At 44.4% G+C, this 24,392-nt stretch overlaps 1 protein-coding gene across 3 annotated transcripts in view; it reads right to left on the bottom strand.

The window, feature by feature from the left end:
• Nucleotides 1-1,599: 1,599 nt before the first annotated feature.
• Nucleotides 1,600-24,392, bottom strand: part of LOC106577160 (sodium/calcium exchanger 1) — a 205,246-nt gene continuing 182,453 nt past the window's right edge. For all 3 annotated transcript variants that reach the window (XM_014154971.2, XM_045700982.1, XM_014154970.2), the window contains exons 6-7: nucleotides 15,686-15,961; nucleotides 1,600-2,370 (exon numbers count right to left, since the gene is read on the bottom strand). In XM_014154971.2, coding sequence (XP_014010446.1) covers nucleotides 1,994-2,370; nucleotides 15,686-15,961 — 653 coding nt within the window. In that variant the 3' untranslated portion in view covers nucleotides 1,600-1,993. The remainder of the gene's footprint in view (nucleotides 2,371-15,685; nucleotides 15,962-24,392) is intronic.

Genomic DNA, 24,392 nt, shown 5'->3' on the forward strand with positions numbered 1-24,392 from the left:
CCAGTCAGGGAGGAACTTAGACACACATATGGAGAAGAAGAGCCAATGGGAGAAGCTGCTGAAAGGCGTGTAGCCAATGGATAGAGCTTATACAGTATGGCTTCTCTGCATTCTATTGCAATTTGAATCAAGTATGTTGGTGATGACAATCCCATTGACTAAACTGGAAAAGTCATCTTGGGCTAGTTTTGAAAATGATCATTTAAGTTGACAACGAGTTATCTGAAAGTTAAAATGGTAATGCTGGCCATTCAAAAACGATACGGCCTTAAAGGTAAAATGATACTAAACTCCATGATTTTCATCTTTTACATAACTACATCTGCGGCAAGATAAAATAACAGAGGAACCCTAATCAGATGTTCTACTGGGGATCAAACCGAGGATCAGAAGGTGGTGGGCAGCTCTTGCAGCCAGGCCCTAACTGAGATTTATTAAGACTCACACACAGAGGAGAGACCTTCTTTAAAAGTAGCTGTTACTCCCAACCACTACGTTTGTTAACAGCTGAATCATTTTTGGGGGGGGATGTTCATGCATATACATATCAATAATGATGGTCAGGGGAATTTAAGGATTTCACTCAGATGTCTAGTGTTTAGTTTGAAACGAGCACCAGGCGTGGACGATGCTGTTTCTGGAAGGTTGCTGAGTTGTAAGAGATATACTAAACAGCTCCCCCTTCAGGATGCACACCCCCACACACCCACAAACACACACGCACACCCACGCACCCACAAACACACACTCACACCCACGCACCCACAAACACTCACACCCACGCACCCACAAACACACACTTACACCCACGCACCCACAAACACACACTCACACCCACGCACCCACAAACACACACTCACACCCACGCACCCACAAACACACACGCACACCCACGCACCCACAAACACACACTCACACCCACGCACCCACAAACACACACACCCACAAACACACACACACACACACCCACAAACACACACTCACACCCACGCACCCACAAACACACACACCCACAACCACACACACACACACACCCACAAACACACACTCACACCCACGCACCCACAAACACACACACCCACAAACACACACACACACACCCACAAACACACACGCACACCCACGCACCCACAAACACACACGCACCCACAAACACACACACCCACAAACACACACTCACCCACAAACACACACGCACACCCACGCACCCACAAACACACACACCCACAAACACACACGCACACACACCCACAAACACACACGCACACACACCCACAAACACACACGCACACCCACAAACACACACGCACACACGCACCCACAAACACACACGCACCCACAAACACACACACCCACGCACCCACAAACACACACGCACACGCACCCACAAACACACACGCACCCACAAACACACACGTACACACACCCACAAACACACACGCACACCCACAAACACACACGCACACGCATCCACAAACACACACGCACACGTACACGCACCCACAAACACACACGCACGCACACGCACTCACAAACACACACACCCACGCACCCACAAACACACACGCACCCACAAACACACACGCACACACAAACACAAACGCACACGTACACGCACTCACAAACACACACACGCCCACGCACCCACACGCACTCACAAACACACACGCGCACACGCTCCCACAAACACACACGCACCCGCGCGCACACACTCCCACGAACACACACACACACACACAACTGCCATTCTACAGACTTCAGAGGGATGTCTATCCTAGCCTTGACAGGCCTCTCCTCGCATGAACAACCAGTTTCATCCACTAAGCACTAGACCATGGGGACAGAGGAGGGGGGGCAGATCTTTCACTTCTTAAAAGGGGGATGGGGGAAAGGGGGGTTATTAATGACAAGAGGAAAATGTTTTTCACTACTGCTGTTACCTCCTTCTTGTCTCTGGTTAGCTCTTCTTGGGCCTTCTTAAGTCTGATGCTGTTTAGAAGGCCTTGAAGTGGCAGTAGGCCTCCAGCGAGGAGAACAGAATGTACAGCAGCCACAGGCTGACAAACAGCATGGTGGTCAGTATCTTGGGAGTCCGCGGACCTCCCAGCTCGCCGCCGATCGAAGGTCGCCTCCGGTACATCAGCACCCCCACGCAGATGAAGGCGAAGATGGTGAAGAGAGTGACGGAGAAGGCCAGGCTCCCCGGGTCTACCTTGAAGTCGTTGCCCTTGGAGTTGTGGTAGATGGCAGCCATGGACCAGGCCACGCCGATGCCCAGGAACACATTGACCGCGTTGCTGCCCGTCACGTTGCCGATGGATGCGTCAGCATACTGGTCCTGGATGGCTGCCACCTTACTGGCAAAGGTGTCTGGGGGAATGGGGAGAAGGGGAGGAGGACAGAGGTTAGTGTTGTATGTTGTGTGTGATTCAATAGGGATTGGGAAAAGGTTATTGGATGGGAGGAATGAATGTTGATGAGGTATGGGGAAGGGGATGTGGGTGAAGGGTGACAGACAAAACAGAAAAGCTAAATGTTAATTCACAGACTAGAGAACCCTGAACAGCATCGTTTCATGAAACATCGTTTAATGAATTCTCTGGAGAATATAATCAGGGAGCAAAGTTGGCACCATTGCTGTGACAGGACCTCCATCTCAGCAGAACTCTTCTGTCTATGTCTTTCTCCCAGACCCAGTTCAATACCTGAGGCAAGCACAATCCTATTTATAAATGGCCGTCTCTGTGACTGGATTGAACTAGTCTGCTCTAGGAATAACAGCAACCCAGCAGGAAGAGACCATCCAATCTCTGGAGTGGAGATGTGTATGCTAAGTTGTTACCTTGCCAGGAGCAAATGCTTCCATAGAGAGTCAGGGCAACTAGCCTAATTTTGAAGATGTCTTTCATTGGCAAGTGACAAAGCACTCTGTTTAATTCCCCTTTCTGGCCCTCAACCCTCCCTTACTTCCTTTGTGCAACCCCCTCTCCTTTTCCTGGCACCTTCAACAGAGAAAGGACTTGGTCTTTCAGTTCTGGCCAAATGGGCAGGGGAAAAGAGGGTGAAAATAAGAGAAGTGGGGGAAGGAGATGGAGAGGGTGGTAAGGGGAGGAGAGAAGAGAAGAGGCAGCACATAGATGACAGAGGGGACATCGAGAGAGAGAGAGAGAGAGAGAGAGAGAGAGATGGAAAAAGAGACAGAGAGAGATAGAGAGAGGGCGAAAGAGTAGAAGAGTGGATTACTAGGTTGAGACATACTGTTCCTCAGGGTGACTCCATTCACTAAACTGGCACCAGGCTCTGCCAGCTGGACATGATAACATGGTCATTGGCACTGGGTGGCACTATTCAATGGGAATCTAGCTCTGGTGACTTCAACATGGCACAGGACACACACTGACATGGGCATACAAGTGTGGACATTACTGGACCACAATAGTGAATACATTGGGCCCAGTAGCTGTGGCTGATCAGAACAATGACCTATATTATCCATTGCTTCACAAAAAGGCTTAGACTGAAGAAAGACACACACACACACACACAGACAGACAGACAGACAGACAGACAGACAGACAGACAGACAGACAGACAGACAGACAGACAGACAGACAGACAGACAGACAGACAGACAGACAGACAGACAGACAGACAGACAGACAGACAGACACCTGTTTGAGAGCTGTAAGGCATAAATAACTAAGGAAGATTTATTACTTAAAAATAATCCATCTGTGGTCCAGTGACTCTGGAGAGTACTCTCAGGGACTCACCCCTTGATCCCCAGCCTGCCAACTGGCCACTCTGGCCTTGTACTGAGCTGCAAAACCACTGGAGCAAGACCAGGAAGAAATATAATTGAAAACATAAAGTGCATAAGTTAAACTACAGATAACTGCCAAAATAAACGAAATTCCAACACCAAGTGTCTGAATAGGGTGTTGGGTCACCATGAGCCAGAACAGCTTCAATGCACCTTGATATAGATTCTACAAGTGTCTGGAACTCTATTAGAGGGTTGAGACCCTTCTTCCACAAGAAATTCCATAATTTGGTGTTTTGTTGCTGGTGGTGGAAACGCTGTCTCAGGCGCCACTCCAGAATCTCGCATACGTTTTTAATTGGGTTGAGATGTGGTGACTGAGACAGCCATGGCATATGGGTTACATAGTTTTCATGCTCATCAAACCATTCAGTGACCACTTGTGCCCTGTGGATGGGGGCATTGTCATCCTATGGTGGCATAGCCTTGGTAGCCAAAGTAATTTTTATACATGACCCTAAGCATGATGGGATGTTAATTGCTTAATTAACTCAAGAACCACATCTGTGTGGAAGCAGTTGCTTTCAATATACTTTGTAGCCATCATTTACTCATGTGTTTCCTTTATCTTTCTGTCTCTCTGACTCTCTCAATCAATGTAATGGTTAAATAAGAGCAATCATTTCTTCAGGCTTTGTACGGCAGGATGGACAAAAGGCTCTCTCTCTCTCTGATAACACAGGGTGGTTGGATCCACTGAGCAGAATGGACAGAGAGACAGGGGAGAGAGCTGTGGAGTGGCTAAATGCGGATGTAGAACAGACAGGGGCTGCCTCATCTGCACCGATCATCTCAGCTTCACTGAGAAGGAAGGGACGGAGGGATGGAGGGAAGGAGGGATGGAGGGAAGGGGGATGGAGGGATGGAGGGAAGGAGGGATGGGGGACGGAGGGATGGAGGGAAGGAGGGATGGAGGGAAGGGGGGATGGAAAGGTGGAGGGAAGGAGGGATGGAGGGAAGGAGGGATGAGGGAAGGAGGGATGGAGGGATGGAGGGATGGAGGGAAGGAGGGAAGGGGGGATGGAGGGAAGGAGGGATGGAGGGAAGGAAGGATGGAGGGAAGGAGGGATGGAGGGAAGGAGGGATGGAGGGAAGGGAGGAAACCGAGGGGGTGTGTGGTGTGGTGTCTCACAGTTATCCACAAGACAAAACAGAGCATCTATAAGAGAGACATGCACGCAAACACACACATGCACACACACACGCACACACGCACGCACGCACGCACACACACACTTCAGTCCTCTTGGTGGCTGTGATTGTGTAAGGATAGAGAACAGTGTGTGTGGGTAGATATAATATCTCTTTGTGACCATGTGTGGGTGTGTCTGTGTCTGTGTAATCAGCACAGTGTGTGTGTGCGATTGGCAGATATCCCACCTGTTGTCCTTCTCATTGATCCTCTCTCCCTCCCTGTGTGAGAGCATATTCAACCTCCTCTGCCCTATCAGGAGCCTGCAGTCAATCCTGGGTCCTCTCTACCTCCAAGAAAATAGTTTTTCTCAAGCAGACAGCAGAAAAAGGCAAAAGCTCATCTGTAAGACAACAGCTTGACTGCTAATCACTTCCTGGCTGTGACATCACACAGTCACAGTGGAGACTGTTGTCTTTGACAAGCCCTACAATCACCAGCCATTTAACTGCCACACATCTGCTGCTCTCTCCGGCCCTATTAATATGCAGAAACAGCCTCTCTCTGCCGCAGCTGCCGCTAATGGCTATATCGGTTACTACAGCGATTAGGCCTCCACCCCTTTGTGCGTCTCTGCTGTCCCTTCCTGACAAGGCCAGGAGGAAGCGATGCTGATGATGTCACATCCGGTGTGCTGGGAGTATTCTCACACAAATCGATGCTCCCACAATATCCATTTGTAGTCAGGAACATAGAATTAGTAATTGAATAGGATCTTTGGTCTGGAAGGACAGTAAAGACCTTATCCTGCTCTCTTTCTCTATATGTGTTAAGACTGGCTGTGACTGTGCGCCCCATAAACTATCCAAGCCTACATGATAAATGTCACGCTCACGCATACAGATGGACATCTTAGAGGGATCAACCATTATATCAACCATTAGCTGTTTGCCTAGTAAGGTCTTATAGAGAAGCAGTCCATTGCACTAGAAATAATGACAGTAGGTCTGTGGTACTAACAGGATATGTTTAAAAGTCCTTCTACAGATGTCAGATCTTAATTTGATCACCCTGTTGCAATGCAGGAAATGTACAGCTTGTAGTGTATTTGAGGTTTAAAAAGGTTTCTGAAGCTTGTAATTTCCACTTCAAAATGTCAGACTTGATTTCCCCTTACCAAAAATGTAGCAACCCTTATAAAAATGTCCATTAATTATAATCCACATAAAAATTCACGTTTCCTGTTGCTGCAGGATTATTTTCCTGCTGTAGCAAACTGGCTCAAATGAATATCCTACATCTGTACCTGCACTGAGAAAAAACAGGGAGAGACTTTCATTAAATACCCTGTCGTTCTCCATACCCCCTACAAAGTGTATCAACCTAGAACAGCAAGAGCTCCAACCCGAAAAACTCCACTTTGTGAAGTAGTAAACATCAACACAGAGGTGGAGGTGCTAATTGGCCAACAGCTGGACCTATATTTATACCTGATGTTTTCTGAGGAAAGTCTTGACAGAAGAGGCTCATTCTGTTAACATATTTAGATGTGTTTGTTTGTGTGTGTATGTGTGTATGTGCGTGAGGCCGGGAGGGCAGTGGGCAAGCAGTCTGCCAGCAGCATGCCTGGTAAGTGTTGTTCACCACTCTCCCTACAGTGTTATTTATCACACTTACACTAGCAAAGCCACATGTGGGATAGAAAACAACCTTGAGACTAATGTACTTTGTTGTGTTCTGAATACAAGGCTCACTTTTTTATTGCATGAGTAAATGCAGAGATTTACATATTCCACTCAGTGTGCTCTCTACTATCCTCAAAATATTCACACACCAACGCAAGCACTCACACAGGGGTGATTTTCAACTGAGCATTGGGCTATACTACCTTGGCTTGGGCTGCTGATGGTCTTCTCCGGCTGACTGACCATGACAAACGAGGCTCATTGAGCCGTGTGGCTGCGGTGTGCCGTTATATTGACTATAATTACAGTGGGGCAGGAGGTGTGTTGTTATATTGACTATAATTACAGTGGGGCGGGAGGTGTGCTGTTATATGGACTATAATTACAGTGGGGCGGGAGGGTGTTGTTATATTGACTATAATTACAGTGGGGCGGGAGGTGTGTTGTTATATTGACTATAATTACAGTGGGGAGGGAGGTGTGTTGTTATATTGACTATAATTACAGTGGGGAGGGAGGTGTGTTGTTATATTGACTATAATTACAGTGGGGCGGGAGGTGTGCTGTTATATGGACTATAATTACAGTGGGGCGGGAGGGTGTTGTTATATTGACTATAATTACAGTGGGGCGGGAGGTGTGTTGTTATATTGACTATAATTACAGTGGGGCGGGGGGGGTGTTGTTATATTGACTATAATTACAGTGGGGAGGGAGGGGTGTTGTTATATTGACTATAATTACAGTGGGGCGGGAGGTGTGTTGTTATATTGACTATAATTACAGTGGGGAGGGAGGTGTGTTGTTATATTGACTATAATTACAGTGGGGAGGGAGGTGTGTTGTTATATTGACTATAATTACAGTGGGGCGGGAGGGGTGTTGTTATATTGACTATAATTACAGTGGGGCGGGAGGTGTGTTGTTATATTGACTATAATTACAGTGGGGAGGGAGGTGTGTTGTTATATTGACTATAATTACAGTGGGGCGGGAGGTGTGTTGTTATATTGACTATAATTACAGTGGGGCGGGAGGTGTGTTGTTATATTGACTATAATTACAGTGGGGCGGGAGGGGTGTTGTTATATTGACTATAATTACAGCGGGGCGGGAGGGGTGTTGTTATATTGACTATAATTACAGTGGGGAGGGAGGTGTGTTGTTATATTGACTATAATTACAGTGGGGAGGGAGGTGTGCTGTTATATTGACTATAATTACAGTGGGGCGGGAGGTGTGTTGTTATATTGACTATAATTACAGTGGGGCGGGAGGTGTGTTGTTATATTGACTATAATTACAGTGGGGCGGGAGGTGTGTTGTTATATTGACTATAATTACAGTGGGGAGGGAGGTGTGTTGTTATATTGACTATAATTACAGTGGGGAGGGAGGTGTGTTGTTATATTGACTATAATTACAGTGGGGCGGGAGGTGTGTTGTTATATTGACTATAATTACAGTGGGGAGGGAGGTGTGTTGTTATATTGACTATAATTACAGTGGGGAGGGAGGTGTGTTGTTATATTGACTATAATTACAGTGGGGAGGGAGGTGTGTTGTTATATTGACTATAATTACAGTGGGGCGGGAGGTGTGTTGTTATATTGACTATAATTACAGTGGGGAGGGAGGTGTGTTGTTATATTGACTATAATTACAGTGGGGCGGGAGGTGTGTTGTTATATTGACTATAATTACAGTGGGGCGGGAGGTGTGTTGTTATATTGACTATAATTACAGTGGGGCGGGAGGTGTGTTGTTATATTGACTATAATTACAGTGGGGCGGGAGGTGTGTTGTTATATTGACTATAATTACAGTGGGGAGGGAGGTGTGTTGTTATATTGACTATAATTACAGTGGGGCGGGAGGTGTGTTGTTATATTGACTATAATTACAGTGGGGCGGGAGGTGTGTTGTTATATTGACTATAATTACAGTGGGGCGGGAGGGGTGTTGTTATATTGACTATAATTACAGTGGGGAGGGAGGTGTGTTGTTATATTGACTATAATTACAGTGGGGCGGGAGGTGTGTTGTTATATTGACTATAATTACAGTGGGGAGGGAGGTGTGTTGTTATATTGACTATAATTACAGTGGGGCGGGAGGTGTGTTGTTATATTGACTATAATTACAGTGGGGCGGGAGGTGTGTTGTTATATTGACTATAATTACAGTGGGGCGGGAGGTGTGTTGTTATATTGACTATAATTACAGTGGGGCGGGAGGTGTGTTGTTATATTGACTATAATTACAGTGGGGCGGGAGGTGTGTTGTTATATTGACTATAATTACAGTGGGGCGGGAGGTGTGTTGTTATATTGACTATAATTACAGTGGGGAGGGAGGTGTGTTGTTATATTGACTATAATTACAGTGGGGCGGGAGGTGTGTTGTTATATTGACTATAATTACAGTGGGGCGGGAGGTGTGTTGTTATATTGACTATAATTACAGTGGGGCGGGAGGTGTGTTGTTATATTGACTATAATTACAGTGGGGCGGGAGGTGTGTTGTTATATTGACTATAATTACAGTGGGGCGGGAGGTGTGTTGTTATATTGACTATAATTACAGTGGGGCGGGAGGTGTGTTGTTATATTGACTATAATTACAGTGGGGCGGGAGGTGTGTTGTTATATTGACTATAATTACAGTGGGGCGGGAGGTGTGTTGTTATATTGACTATAATTACAGTGGGGCGGGAGGTGTGTTGTTATATTGACTATAATTACAGTGGGGCGGGAGGTGTGTTGTTATATTGACTATAATTACAGTGGGGCGGGAGGTGTGTTGTTATATTGACTATAATTACAGTGGGGCGGGAGGTGTGTTGTTATATTGACTATAATTACAGTGGGGCGGGAGGTGTGTTGTTATATTGACTATAATTACAGTGGGGCGGGAGGTGTGTTGTTATATTGACTATAATTACAGTGGGGCGGGAGGTGTGTTGTTATATTGACTATAATTACAGTGGGGCGGGAGGTGTGTTGTTATATTGACTATAATTACAGTGGGGAGGGAGGTGTGTTGTTATATTGACTATAATTACAGTGGGGAGGGAGGTGTGTTGTTATATTGACTATAATTACAGTGGGGCGGGAGGGGTGTTGTTATATTGACTATAATTACAGTGGGGCGGGAGGTGTGTTGTTATATTGACTATAATTACAGTGGGGCGGGAGGTGTGTTGTTATATTGACTATAATTACAGTGGGGAGGGAGGTGTGTTGTTATATTGACTATAATTACAGTGGGGAGGGAGGTGTGTTGTTATATTGACTATAATTACAGTGGGGCGGGAGGTGTGTTGTTATATTGACTATAATTACAGTGGGGAGGGAGGTGTGTTGTTATATTGACTATAATTACAGTGGGGCGGGAGGTGTGTTGTTATATTGACTATAATTACAGTGGGGCGGGAGGTGTGTTGTTATATTGACTATAATTACAGTGGGGAGGGAGGTGTGTTGTTATATTGACTATAATTACAGTGGGGCGGGAGGTGTGTTGTTATATTGACTATAATTACAGTGGGGCGGGAGGGTGTGTTGTTATATTGACTATAATTACAGTGGGGAGGGAGGTGTGTTGTTATATTGACTATAATTACAGTGGGGCGGGAGGTGTGTTGTTATATTGACTATAATTACAGTGGGGCGGGAGGTGTGTTGTTATATTGACTATAATTACAGTGGGGCGGGAGGGTGTGTTGTTATATTGACTATAATTACAGTGGGGCGGGAGGTGTGTTGTTATATTGACTATAATTACAGTGGGGCGGGAGGTGTGTTGTTATATTGACTATAATTACAGTGGGGCGGGAGGTGTGTTGTTATATTGACTATAATTACGGTGGGGCGGGAGGTGTGTTGTTATATTGACTATAATTACAGTGGGGCGGGAGGTGTGTTGTTATATTGACTATAATTACAGTGGGGCGGGAGGTGTGTTGTTATATTGACTATAATTACAGTGGGGCGGGAGGTGTGTTGTTATATTGACTATAATTACAGTGGGGCGGGAGGTGTGTTGTTATATTGACTATAATTACAGTGGGGAGGGAGGGTGTGTTGTTATATTGACTATAATTACAGTGGGGCGGGAGGTGTGTTGTTATATTGACTATAATTAAAGTGGGGCGGGAGGTGTGTTGTTATATTGACTATAATTACAGTGGGGCGGGAGGTGTGTTGTTATATTGACTATAATTACAGTGGGGCGGGAGGTGTGTTGTTATATTGACTATAATTACAGTGGGGCGGGAGGTGTGTTGTTATATTGACTATAATTACAGTGGGGCGGGAGGGGTGTTGTTATATTGACTATAATTACAGTGGGGCGGGAGGGGTGTTGTTATATTGACTATAATTACAGTGGGGCGGGAGGTGTGTTGTTATATTGACTATAATTACAGTGGGGCGGGAGGTGTGTTGTTATATTGACTATAATTACAGTGGGGAGGGAGGTGTGTTGTTATATTGACTATAATTACAGTGGGGAGGGAGGTGTGTTGTTATATTGACTATAATTACAGTGGGGAGGGAGGTGTGTTGTTATATTGACTATAATTACAGTGGGGAGGGAGGTGTGTTGTTATATTGACTATAATTACAGTGGGGCGGGAGGTGTGTTGTTATATTGACTATAATTACAGTGGGGCGGGAGGGGTGTTGTTATATTGACTATAATTACAGTGGGGCGGGAGGTGTGTTGTTATATTGACTATAATTACAGTGGGGCGGGAGGTGTGTTGTTATATTGACTATAATTACAGTGGGGCGGGAGGTGTGTTGTTATATTGACTATAATTACAGTGGGGCGGGAGGTGTGTTGTTATATTGACTATAATTACAGTGGGGAGGGAGGTGTGTTGTTATATTGACTATAATTACAGTGGGGCGGGAGGTGTGTTGATATATTGACTATAATTACAGTGGGGCGGGAGGTGTGTTGTTATATTGACTATAATTACAGTGGGGCGGGAGGTGTGTTGTTATATTGACTATAATTACAGTGGGGCGGGAGGGGTGTTGTTATATTGACTATAATTACAGTGGGGAGGGAGGGTGTGTTGTTATATTGACTATAATTACAGTGGGGAGGGAGGTGTGTTGTTATAATGACTATAATTACAGTGGGGCGGGAGGGGTGTTGTTATATTGACTATAATTACAGTGGGGAGGGAGGGGTGTTGTTATATTGACTATAATTACAGTGGGGAGGGAGGGGTGTTGTTATATTGACTATAATTACAGTGGGGCGGGAGGTGTGTTGTTATATTGACTATAATTACAGTGGGGAGGGAGGTGTGTTGTTATAATGTGTGTGTGTGTTTGTGTGAGCATGGGGAGACAGGTTTAACCTGTTAGGGCTAGGGGGAAGTATTGACACGGCTGGATAAAAAAACATACCCGATTTAATCTGGTTACCACTCCTACCCAGTAACTAGAATATGCATATACTTATTACATATGGATAGAAAACACCCTACATTTTCTAAAACTGTTTGAATGGTGTCTGTGAGTATAACAGAACTCATTTGGCAGGCAAAACCCTGAGACATTTTCTGACAGGAAGTGGATACCTGATGTGTTGTATTACCTTTAAACCTATCCCATTGAAAAACACAGGGGCTGAGGAATATTTTGGCACTTCCTATTGCTTCCACTAGATGTCACCAGCCTTTACAAAGTGTTTTGAGTCTTCTGGAGGGAGATCTGACCGAACAAGAGCCATGGAACGATGATGGCCCATTAGACACCTGGCGCGCTAGTTCATGTTGGGTACCCTCGTTCCAATACGTTATAAAAGAGTATGAATTTGTCCACCTTGAATATTATTCATGTTCTGGTTAAAAAAGGCCCTAATGATTTATGCTATACAACGTTTGACATGTTTGAACGAACGGAAATATATTTTTTCCCCTCGTTCATGACGAGAAGTCCGGCTGGCTTAGATCATGTGCTAACAAGACGGAGATTTTTGGACATAAATGATGAGCTTTTTTGAACAAAACTACATTCGTTATGGACCTGTGATACCTGGAAGTGACATCTGATGAAGAGAATCAAAGGTAATGGATTATTTACATAGTATTTTCGATTTTAGATCTCCCCAACATGACGTCTAGTCTGTATCGCAACGCGTATTTTTCTGGGCGCAGTGCTCAGATTATTGCAAAGTGTGATTTCCCAGTAAGGTTATTTTTAAATCTGGCAAGTTGATTGCGTTCAAGAGATGTAAATCTATAATTCTTTAAATGACAATATAATATTTTACCAATGTTTTCTAATTTTAATTATTTAATTTGTGACGCTGACTTGACTGCCGGTTATTGGAGGGAAACGATTTCCTCAACATCAATGCCATAGTAAAACGCTGTTTTTGGATATAAATATGAACTTGATAGAACTAAAAATGCATGCATTGTCTAACATAATGTCCTAGGAGTGTCATCTGATGGAGATTGTAAAAGGTTAGTGCATCATTTTAGCTGGTTTTATGGTTTTGGTGACCCTGTCTTTGAATTGACAAAACATTACACACAACTCTTGTAAATGTACTGTCCTAACATACTCTAAATTTATGCTTTCGCCGTAAAACCTTTTTGAAATCGTAAAACGTGGTTAGATTAAGGAGATGTTTATCTTTCAAAGGGTGTAAAATAGTTGTATGTTTGAAAAATTTGAATTTTGACATTTATTTGGATTCAAATTTGCCGCTCTTGAAATGCACCTGCTGTTGATGGAGTGCACCACGGGTGGCACGCTAGCGTCCCACCTAGCCCATAGAGGTTAAAATGTGTTTAGGAGGCAACTACATACACCTGGGAGTACACCATAGAGTCATGTGTGTACTCTGAAAGTTACAGACACACTTTGTGCAAACACACAGAATGACAGACAACGACCACTGACTGCTTGTATTATTTCTCTCCACCTTTTTGTTCCCAGTCCTTAGTGCTAGTGAAATGGGGTTAACGCTACTAGTGAGGGTTAAAGTAGTCCAGTGGGGTTTACAACTTTGAAGTGTCAGAGCGGTGGACCCAGCCCTGAGCCCTGAGTAAGTTACAGTGCATGGCTGGTCAGCAGGTATGTGAAGCGGCTCAGTGTCTACTACATGGACTGGGTGCTAATTAGCTAAGTACTGTAACTGGCCCAGTTGAAAGCTATCCAGCTATGTGTGTGTGTGTGTGTGCTCTGTACATAGTGTGAAACTCATGGAGAAGCATGCAGTCACACCCAGGCTGCTGCTACAGTCCAAACTGCAAAGAGCAGGTGTGTGTGTGTGTGTGTGTGTGTGTGTGTGTGTGTGTGTGTGTGTGTGTGTGTGTGTGTGTGTGTGTGTTTGTGACTCCACATCTGATTCACTGCCCTTGTTCTAAAGTAACTCATCTTCTGGTACCCCACCACTAACCCTTCTGATACCTCACCACTAACACTTCTAGTACGCCACCACTAACCCTTCTGGTACCCCGCCACTAACCCTTCTGATACCTCACCACTAACCCTTCTGGTACCCCACCACTAACCCTTCTGGTACCTCACCACTAACCCTTCTGATACCTCACCACTAACCCTTCTGGTACCCCACCACTAACCCTTCTGGTACCCCACCACTAACCCTTCTGATACCTCACCACTAACCCTTCTGATACCTCACCACTAACCCTTCTGGTACCCCACCACTAACCCTTCTGATACCTCAGCACTAACCCTTCTGATACCTCACCACTAACCCTTCTGGTACCTCACCACTAACCCTTCTGGTACCCCACCACTAACCCTTCTGGTACCCCACCACTAACCCTTCTGATACCTCAGCACTAACCCTTCTGGTACCCCACCACTAACCCTTCTGGTACCTCACCACTAACCCTTCTGATACCTCACCACTAACCCTTCTGGTACCTCACCACTAACCCTTCTGGTACCTCACCACTAACCCTTCTGGTACCTCACCACTAACCCTTCTGGTACCCCACCACTAACCCTTCTGGTACCCCACCACTAACCCTTCTGGTACCCCACCACTAACCCTTCTGGTACCCCACCACTAACCCTTCTGGTACCCCACCACTAACCCTTCTGGTACCTCACCACTAACCTTTCTGGTACCTCACCACTAACCCTTCTTGTACCTCACCACTAACCCTTCTGGTACCCCACCACTAACCCTTCTGGTACCTCACCACTAACCCTTCTTGTACCTCACCACTAACCCTTCTGGTACCCCACCACTAACCCTTCTGATACCTCACCACTAACCCTTCTGATACCTCACCACTAACCCTTCTGATACCTCACCACTAACCCTTCTGATACCTCACCACTAACCCTTCTGATACCCCACCACTAACCCTTCTGATACCTCACCACTAACCCTTCTGGTACCTCACCACTAACCCTTCTTGTACCTCACCACTAACCCTTCTGGTACCCCACCCCTAACCCTTGTGGTACCCCACCACTCACCCTTCTGGTACCCCACCCCTAACCCTTCTGGTACCCCACCACTAACCCTTCTGGTACCCCACCCCTAACCCTTCTGGTACCTCACCACTAACCCTTCTGGTACCCCACCCCTAACCCTTCTGGTACCCCAACCCTAACACATACACACTTAGTCTTAATATTCATCACAGCACTGTGCAGTTTATGCCAAGGTAGCTTTGAGGGGTTGAGCTGCTCTAACGTGTATATAGACTCTTGTTCAACCCCCTCACTTGTATACAGATATGTTTAGCTGCTCAGGAATAGAGCATCGGTGAAGGACTAACATGTCATGTACACATGTAAACACTATCTAGCATGGGTATAAGCAGTGTACATGGAAAATGGAAGAGGTAATCAATTGACACTTGAAGTGTTAGGAGAGAGTAAATCTAGAGGACATGTTTAGGGAAAGCGTTACCACAATCATCATATACTGTAGTAGTACAGCTGATGTCCTCCGTAAAAGGAATGCTACCATGACTATTACACAGCAAGTAAATTCAGCGTAAACACCAGTGTAAGTATATCATATTACCTGGCACAGAGGTCCCCAGGGCAACGAACACCACGGCGGTGACAGAGTCCTTGAGGCCCACGGTGCAGCCGAAGTGGGAGGCCAGGTCCCCGATGAAGGCTGTGAGCAGGCCGATCATGCAGATGGACACCACGAAGCAGGCCCAGCCGTTCCAGTAGTCTGTCGGGGGCACGAACGCAAACAGAACCTTCCAGAAGACGGTGAGGAAGTGCATGACGTAGTCGAAGCAGGACGGCAGCTTCTCCTCGCCGCATTCTTCATCCTCGTCATCCTCACCTGGCCGAGAGAGAGAGAGGGGAGAGGGGGATGAGGAGAAAGATCTGGGATCTGAAAGGGTGAGATTATGATGAGATTATGAAAAAGAAAGAATGATATTCCTCAAACATTTACTGAATACCAGACTTGAATTAACTTCCAATATTATGTGAAATAAGGGAGCAAAGTGATGTGATTTGTGATGATGGTTTGCCTCTCATAACATTGGAGCTCGTTTGTCAGAGTGTAATCACGGGCTGAGGTCTCGGACTGGAGCCAATCCTCTCTAACAGGTACAAATAATCTGTGTGTGTGTGTCCACAGTATGCCTGATTATCAACATACTTGTCAGTGTATGTGTGTGAGTTCCTATTGTTGTTTTTATTGGTTCATTCAGATCCCCATTAGCTTTTGCAGAAGCAGCAGCTACTCTTCCTGGGGTCCACAGAAAACACAAAACATAACAAGTAACAAAACACCGATACACTGATAGACAAAGACAGTCGCACAAATGTAAAATACAACCACATACAAACAATACAACAAATAAATAGTTATGGCTGTGTGTGGGTAGTGTGTGTGTTGTCTGTAGTGTGTGTAGTGTACGGGCCTAACTCCTATATGTCTACCAAAGCCCTAGGCTTACTGACAGCATGTCAGCCATTCACATCACAGACTGTCCTCTAGACACACTGGCACAGCTGTAGATAAACACAAACACACACTCACACAGAAACACACATCTTTCTAGACATACAATATTCATCTGACATTTGACTATCGTTATTGCATCGTTAAATGGCCTGAACAACAATCTCAAGGGACCAAATTAGACATTTGGACATGTTCACATAGTGATGCATTGTAAAAGGGCAGACACATTGCACAATGCCATTCATCTCAGAAATGTCAAGAGCAATTTTTCGTCCCGTTTTTAACAAGGTAAGCTCAAGACACAAAAAATGCTTAGTACACACACACAACACACACACACACACACACAATCCCTGACATAACCCCTTACACATAACCCCTTACACTCATCTCAGCCTTCCCTGTGTCTCAGTTGGTAGAGCATGGTGTGTGCAACGCTAGGGTTGTGGGTTCGATTCCCACGGGGGGCCAGTACAAATAAAAATAAAAAATTTAGGAAATGTATACATTCGCTACTGTAAGTCTCTCTGGATAAGAGCATCTGCTAATTGACTAAAATGTGAAATGTTATTCTCTCTCTCTCATGATCTCACTTCATTCCTGTCTGGAGAAGAGTATTTTTTCCACCCTGACCTCTCCACCACCCTGTCAGTACTACTTGTATGATGAAACCTGCCACATTCTCTAACAGGCCTCTATGGAACCACTAAGCCTGGGGAACTAGCATTTGTTTCCTCTCCAGCCGATGGAGCTAACAGGCATTTACAGTTTTTCCCAATTGTTTACACACTAAAACTGGCCAATGAGGCACAATGAACAAAACCTATAACTCATTTAGCAGAACTATACAACAAATCTTCAATACTACTGGCACGTTTTGCTTTATACTCAGATTGCAATTCTACAACAAGCATTTGGCAAACACAACACACAATTCTCTACCTTTGGCACAACATTCACAACTAAAATCTCTTGTGTGCAAATGAAAAGCAACACTGTTCAACAAGCTAAGCTCAATTACCAACTGATCACTTTCACTCTTCACATGTGCAAACACTTAATGTTCACTTTGCAATCAGATCTTTGGTATGGATAAAAAGGCCACAGGTGAGTACTCCTGTATTTCAAGAACAATGGAAGCAAACTTCCAGAGAGAGGTAGAGTTAGAGTTAGAGGTGGTGGAGGTAGAGGTGGAGGTGGGGGTACAGGTGGAGGTAGAGGTGGAGGTACAGGTGGAGGTAGAGGTGGAGGTGGGGGTACAGGTGGAGGTGGAGGTGGGGGTACAGGTAGAGGTGGAGGTGGGGGTACAAGTGGAGGTAGAGGTAGAGGTGGGGGTACAGGTGGAGGTGGAGGTAAAGGTGGATGTGGAGGTGGGGGTAGAGGTGGAGGTAGAGGTAGATATGGAGGTGGTGGTAGAGGTGGAGGTAGAGGTAGATATGGAGGTGGGGGTAGAGGTAGAGGTGGAGATGGAGTTCGAGGTAGAGGTGGAGGTGGGGGTACAGGTGGAGGTAGAGGTGGAGATGGAGGTAGAGGTAGAGGTGGATGTGGAGGTGGGGGTACAGGTGGAGGTAGAGGTGGAGGTAGAGATGGAGGTGGAGGTAGAGGTGGATGTGGAGGTGAAGGTACAGGTGGAGGTAGAGGTGGAGATGGAGGTGGAGGTAGAGGTGGAGGTGGAGGTAGAGGTAGAGGTGGAGATGGAGGTAGAGATGGAGACGGAGGTGGAGGTAGAGGTGGATGTGGAGGTGGGGGTACAGGTGGAGGTAGAGGTAGAGTTGGAGGTAGAGGTGGATGTGGATGTGGAGGTGGAGGACAACCAAGAACAAGGAGAGTAATATCTGATGAAATTCTGGCGATTGTGGTGGACCATGTGGTCCACCATGGTTTGACCTTGAGAGTGGAGCCCAATCTGAGCCGCTTCACCGTACCATCCATCATCTGGATTGTTCCAAAATGAGAATAGGTACAGTATGTACTGCAGACATTGGACCTCTCTACAACTTTTACTATTTGACAGTAGTACAACATAAAGCACAGTAAAGACTTTTTTGTAACATGTTTATCTTGTATACTGTATTACTGTAGTGTTTACTGTACTGTATGCTATTTCGTTTTTGTAGAACTGAAAGACGACCACCACGTTGGTAGAACGCGTCTATTTACAGACTAAAAGGAGGCTGCAATTGTGCAAATGGTAGTTGAAAATAATGCCATAAGACTGCGGGAAATCCAACAACAGATTATTAAAAACCCTGCCATCTTTCATAACATCAGAGTGAGCTTATCAACCACAGTCCGCGTCCTTAACCTGTTTAGGATAGAGGGCAGTATTTTCACGGCCGGATAAAAAACGTACCCGATTTAATCTGGTTATTACTCCTGCCCAGAAACTAGAATATGCATATAATTGTTTGATTTGGATAGAAAACACCCTAAAGTTTCTAAAACTGTTTGAATGGTGTCTGTGACTATAACAGAACTCATATGGCAGGCCAAAACCTGAGAAGATTCTATACAGGAAGTGCCCTCTCTGACCATTTCTTGGCCTTCTATAGCCTCTTTATCGAAAACAGAGGATCTCTGCTGTAACGTGACATTTTCTAAGGTTCCCATAGGCTCTCAGAAGGCGCCAGAACAGGGAATGATGACTCTGCAGTCCCTTGGCAAAAAACAGTAGCGCATTTGGATAGTGGTCGATCTAAGAACAATGACACGGGCGCGAGCGTGCACGTGAAGAGTCCATTTTACATTTTCAGTCTTTGAACAAAAACAACGTCTCCCGGTCTGAATATTATCGCTATTTTATGAGAAAAATCTCATAAAAATGTATTTTAAACAGCGTTTGACATGCTTCGAAGTACGGTAATGGAATATTTTGAAATCTTTTGTCACGATATGCGCCGGCGCGTCACCCTTCGGATAGTGTCTTGAACGCAAGAACAAAACGCCGCTATTTGGATATAACTATGGATTATTTGGAACCAAAACAACATTGGGTGTAAAGTAGAAGTCCTGGGAGTGCATTCTGACGAAGAACAGCAAAGGTAATCAAATTTTTCTTATAGTAAATCTGAGTTTGGTGAGTGCCAAACTTGGTGGGTGTCAAAATAGCTAGCCATGATGGCCGCGCTATCTACTCAGAATATTGCAAAATGTGCTTTCACCGAAAAGCTATTTTAAAATCAGACATAGCGATTGCATAAAGGAGTTCTGTATCTATAATTCTTAAAATAATTCTTATGTTTTTTGTGAACGTTTATTGTGAGTAATTTAGTAAATTCACCGGAGGTTTGCGGTGGGTATGCTAGATCTGAACGTCACATGCTAATGTAAAAAGCTGGTTTTTGATATAAATATGAACTTGATTGAACAAAACATGCATGTATTGTATAACATAATGTCCTAGGAGTGTCATCTGATGAAGATCATCAAAGGTTAGTGCTGCATTTAGCTGTGGTTTTGGTTTTTGTGACATTATATGCTAGCTTGAAAAATGGGTGTCTGATTATTTCTGGCTGGGTACTCTGCTGACATAATCTAATGTTTTGCTTTCGTTGTAAAGCCTTTTTGAAATCGGACAATGTGGTTAGATAAAGGAGAGTCTTGTCTTTAAAATGGTGTAAAATAGTCATATGTTTGAAAAATGGAAGTTTGGGGATTTTTGAGGAGTTTGTAATTCGCGCTACGCCCTATCATTGGATATTGGAGCGGTGTTCCGCTAGCGGAACATCTAGATGTAAGAGGTTTTAAGAAACACCATCTCTGGATGAAGCAAATCTACAGAGTCCCTTTTGAAAGGAATTTCCAAAGAGTGAAGGATAAACGGTACAAATATGTGCAAGTAATTTGATACAATACAATAGCAGCTAAGATGGGGAGAAGTCTGTCCATAATAAAGCGCTACTCTACCTTCTTAACAGCACTATCAACAAGGCAGGTCCTACAGGCCCTAGTTTTGTCGCACCTGGACTACTGTTCAATTGTGTGGTCAGGTGCCACAAAAAAAGGACTTAGGAAAATTGCAATTGGCTCAGAACAGAGCAGCACGGCTGGCCTTTGGATGTACACAGAGAGCTAATATTAATAATATGCATGTCAATCTCTCCTGGCTCAAAGTGGAGGAGAGATTGACTTCATCACTACTTGTATTTGTGAGAGCTATTGACATGTTGAAATCACCGAGCTGTCTGTTTAAACGACTCGCACACAGCTCAGACACCCATGCATACCCCACAAGACATGCCACCAGAGGTCTCTTCACAGTCCCCAAGTCCAGAACAGACTATGGGAGGTGCACAGTACTACATAGAGCCATGACTACATGGAACTCTATTCCACATCAAGTAACTCATGCCAGCAGTAAAATTAGATTTAAAAAACATATAAAATACACCTTATGGAACACTGTGAAGCAACACAAACATTGGCACAGACACAAGCATACACACACACACACACACACACACACACACACACACACACACACACACACACACACACACACACACACACACACACATAACATACACAAGATAACATACACACTATACATACACATGGATTTAGTACTGTAGATTTGTGGGAGTAGGGGCCTGAGGGCACACACCGTGTTGTGAAATCTATTGTGAAATGTATTGTAAAGTTTTTAAAATTGTATAAACTGCCTTAATTTTGCTGGACCCCAGGAAGAGTAGCTGCTGCCTTGACAGCAGCGGATGGGGATCCATAATAAATACAAATACAAATGGAGGAGGCCTGTGGTGACGTTCCAGCCGAGTCGTGTCAGAGGTGGATGCATCATGCCTGAAGATATTTCCCCAAATGTCTGGCCAAGGAGAATATCACCTGGGATGTTGATGAAAATCTGTGGCCAGACCAAAACAACACACATGACTGATTTTGTTTTCTCAATGGAGTATTTGTTTCCTGACTTATGATTTAGATTTGACAGTTTCTTTATTTATTCCGTACAATTGATCTAACATACAGTACAGTAGTACAAATACGACTATTTTTCTTCCTTTGAAATATGCAAAATATATTTACTGCATGTTTGCATTTTTACTGTATGTGTGCTTACAGTATGCTGTTTGACATGTATTGAGTCATGTTGAAATATAAAACATACATTTTTGCATTTGTGTTCCTTTGTTGTTTGAGTACACACAAATAACATACAGTATAACAACATCTTAGTCTTTACACTGAAATAGGTTCTGATAGTACTGTTTTGAATATGTCACATTAGTGTGATCTCGGTTGTCACTAAGTTAGATTCATTTGATGTGTGTGTCTCATTAGTAAGCAGAGTTTCATTTTGAGCAGGGATTACATGATTTTGATTGCTGTGTTTCATTTTGCAAGATGTCTGTGGGGTTTGGAGAAGATGATTAACTGTTTTGTGGTTAGAGTTTTGAGTACCTGAGATGTAGTTTCAGCAAATTTGTGTTAGCAATTGGGAAAAACTGTAAGCATGTTCGAAAAGCACACACACACACACACACACACACACACACACACACACACACACACACACACACACACACACACACACACACACACACACACACACACACACACACACACACACACACACACACACACACACACCATCCATCCAATATGGCAGTATGAGTTTAAGTGCCTTTCTCTCACTCTCTCCACCTCTCTGTAGGGCCCTATAAAATTCCTATAAAAATTGAGGAGAAGGTGGACAGAATCACAGAATCCAGACTTTAAAATGGAATTCAACAATATTCAAAAATGTATTGATCTGAATAAGAAATCAACTAAATGTTTCATGTGAAACTGATTGTATAGTGCCCTATTGCTGGCAATTTATTTCTCAACCCCACTCTGTCTTTTTTCTATTAATATTTTAGTCTCTTTCAGCCTTCATTTTCTCTCCATTCATTATTTTTCTATACACAAGTGTCTCACTCTTTCACTCTCCATCCTTGGACACTGTCTATCTGACTGACTCGCTGTACCTCTTCTCTGTTCTAATCCTTCCTATCTGGGTTGCTGTTTTTGTTAGCAGCTCTCCTGTTGCGCCCCAGACTCTAGGGCTGAAGGCAGTGCCTACACTGTAAGACTCCTTCACCTAATCAACCAACATCCCCAATTCACTATGACTCTTATCACGCCAAGCTGAGGACTCTTAGATTCTAAAATGTGCATAACAACTGTGTGTATAGGTTTGTAATAATGTATGAGTATTCATAATATGTGTTTACCCTCCACTACACCACTGGTGCATATTGAGAGAGAGGCTACACCCAGTTCATGTACATAATCAATATCCATCCCAATCTGTGCGTATCCGAAAGGCTTCTCTAGTCTATGCTAATGAGAGGAGAGAGACTGAATGTATCACCATTCACTGGCGAAGCACCATGCGCTAACAGGCTGATAGACTTGTGTTAACAGGGTGATGGGTAACCCTCTCAGTGGAACAACCCCTCTCATTGAGCAGTCCCCAAACAACTCCCAGGCACTCCCAGAGATCTAATACAGAGAAAAGGGAAAAACCCTCCAGAAGATTCTATGTGGAGGGAGCAATTCCCAGGAGGTTGGTCTTTTGTTGCGAGCTGGCAGATGCAGAGGTGTTGGTGAGATTTATCAGCTGTTTATCCACTGAGCGTGCCCGTGCGCTCTCCTCTGATAGGCGAGGGAGCGGATGGGTGCTCTTCTCTGATAGGCTGTTCAGGTAGTGGCGGAACAGGGCAGGTGAGGATAAGGGTTGATCAGTGTTAAACTCTCTCAGGGGGTTAGGGGTTCCAGTCCAGAGTTTGGAGGATGGGCAGGGGAACTAAAAGGCAGTGGAACACAATGCATTTCTACATTGTAGAATAATAATGAAGACATCAAAACTATGAAATAACACATATGTAACCAAAATATATTTTATATTTGAGATGCTTCAAAGTAGCCACCCTTTGCCTTGATGACAGCTTTGTACATTCTTGGCATTCTCTCTTAACAGGTGTGCCTTGCTAAAAGTTAATTTGTGGAATTTCTTTCCTTCTTAATGCGTTTGAGCCAATGAGTTGATATCCCGATTTGGTAAAAGACCAAGTCCATATTATGGCACGAACAGCTCAAATAAGCAAAGAGAAATGACAGTTCATCATTTCTTTAAGACATGAAGGTCAGTCAATGCGAAACATTTAAAAAACGTTGAAAGTTTCTTCAAGAGCAGTCACAAAAACCATCAAGCGCTATGATGAAACTGGCATTCATGAGGACCTCCACAGGAAAGGAAGACCCAGAGTTTCCCCAGATGATAAGTTCATTAGAGTTAGCTGCACCTCAGAAATTACAGCCCAAATAAATGTTTCACAGAGTTCAAGTAACAGACACATCTCAACATCAACTGTTCAGAGGAGACTGCGTAAAAAAGGCCTTCATGGCCGTATTACTGCAAAGAAACCACTACTAAAGGACACCAATAATAATAAGAGACTTGCTTGGGCCAAGAAACACAAGCAATGGACATTAGACTGGTGGAAATTTGTCCTTTGGTCTGATGAGTCCAGATTTGAGATTACTGGTTCGGTTGGAACCATCACGCTTGGTATGGTAATTTCTTGGCATCTGACCGCAAGGTGCTAGAGGGTAGTGCGTACGGCCCAGTACATCACCGGGGCCTCTCTCCCTGCCATTCAGGACCTCTACACCAGGCGATGTCAGAGGAAGGCCCAAAAAATGTCAATAGACTCCAGCCACCCAAGTCATAGTATATTCTCCCTGCTACCACACAGCCATCAGTATCGATGTATCAAGTCTGGAACCAACAGGA

Source organism: Salmo salar, chromosome ssa18 (assembly GCF_905237065.1).
Source record: "Salmo salar chromosome ssa18, Ssal_v3.1, whole genome shotgun sequence".
Classification (NCBI taxonomy): Eukaryota; Metazoa; Chordata; class Actinopteri; order Salmoniformes; family Salmonidae; genus Salmo; species Salmo salar.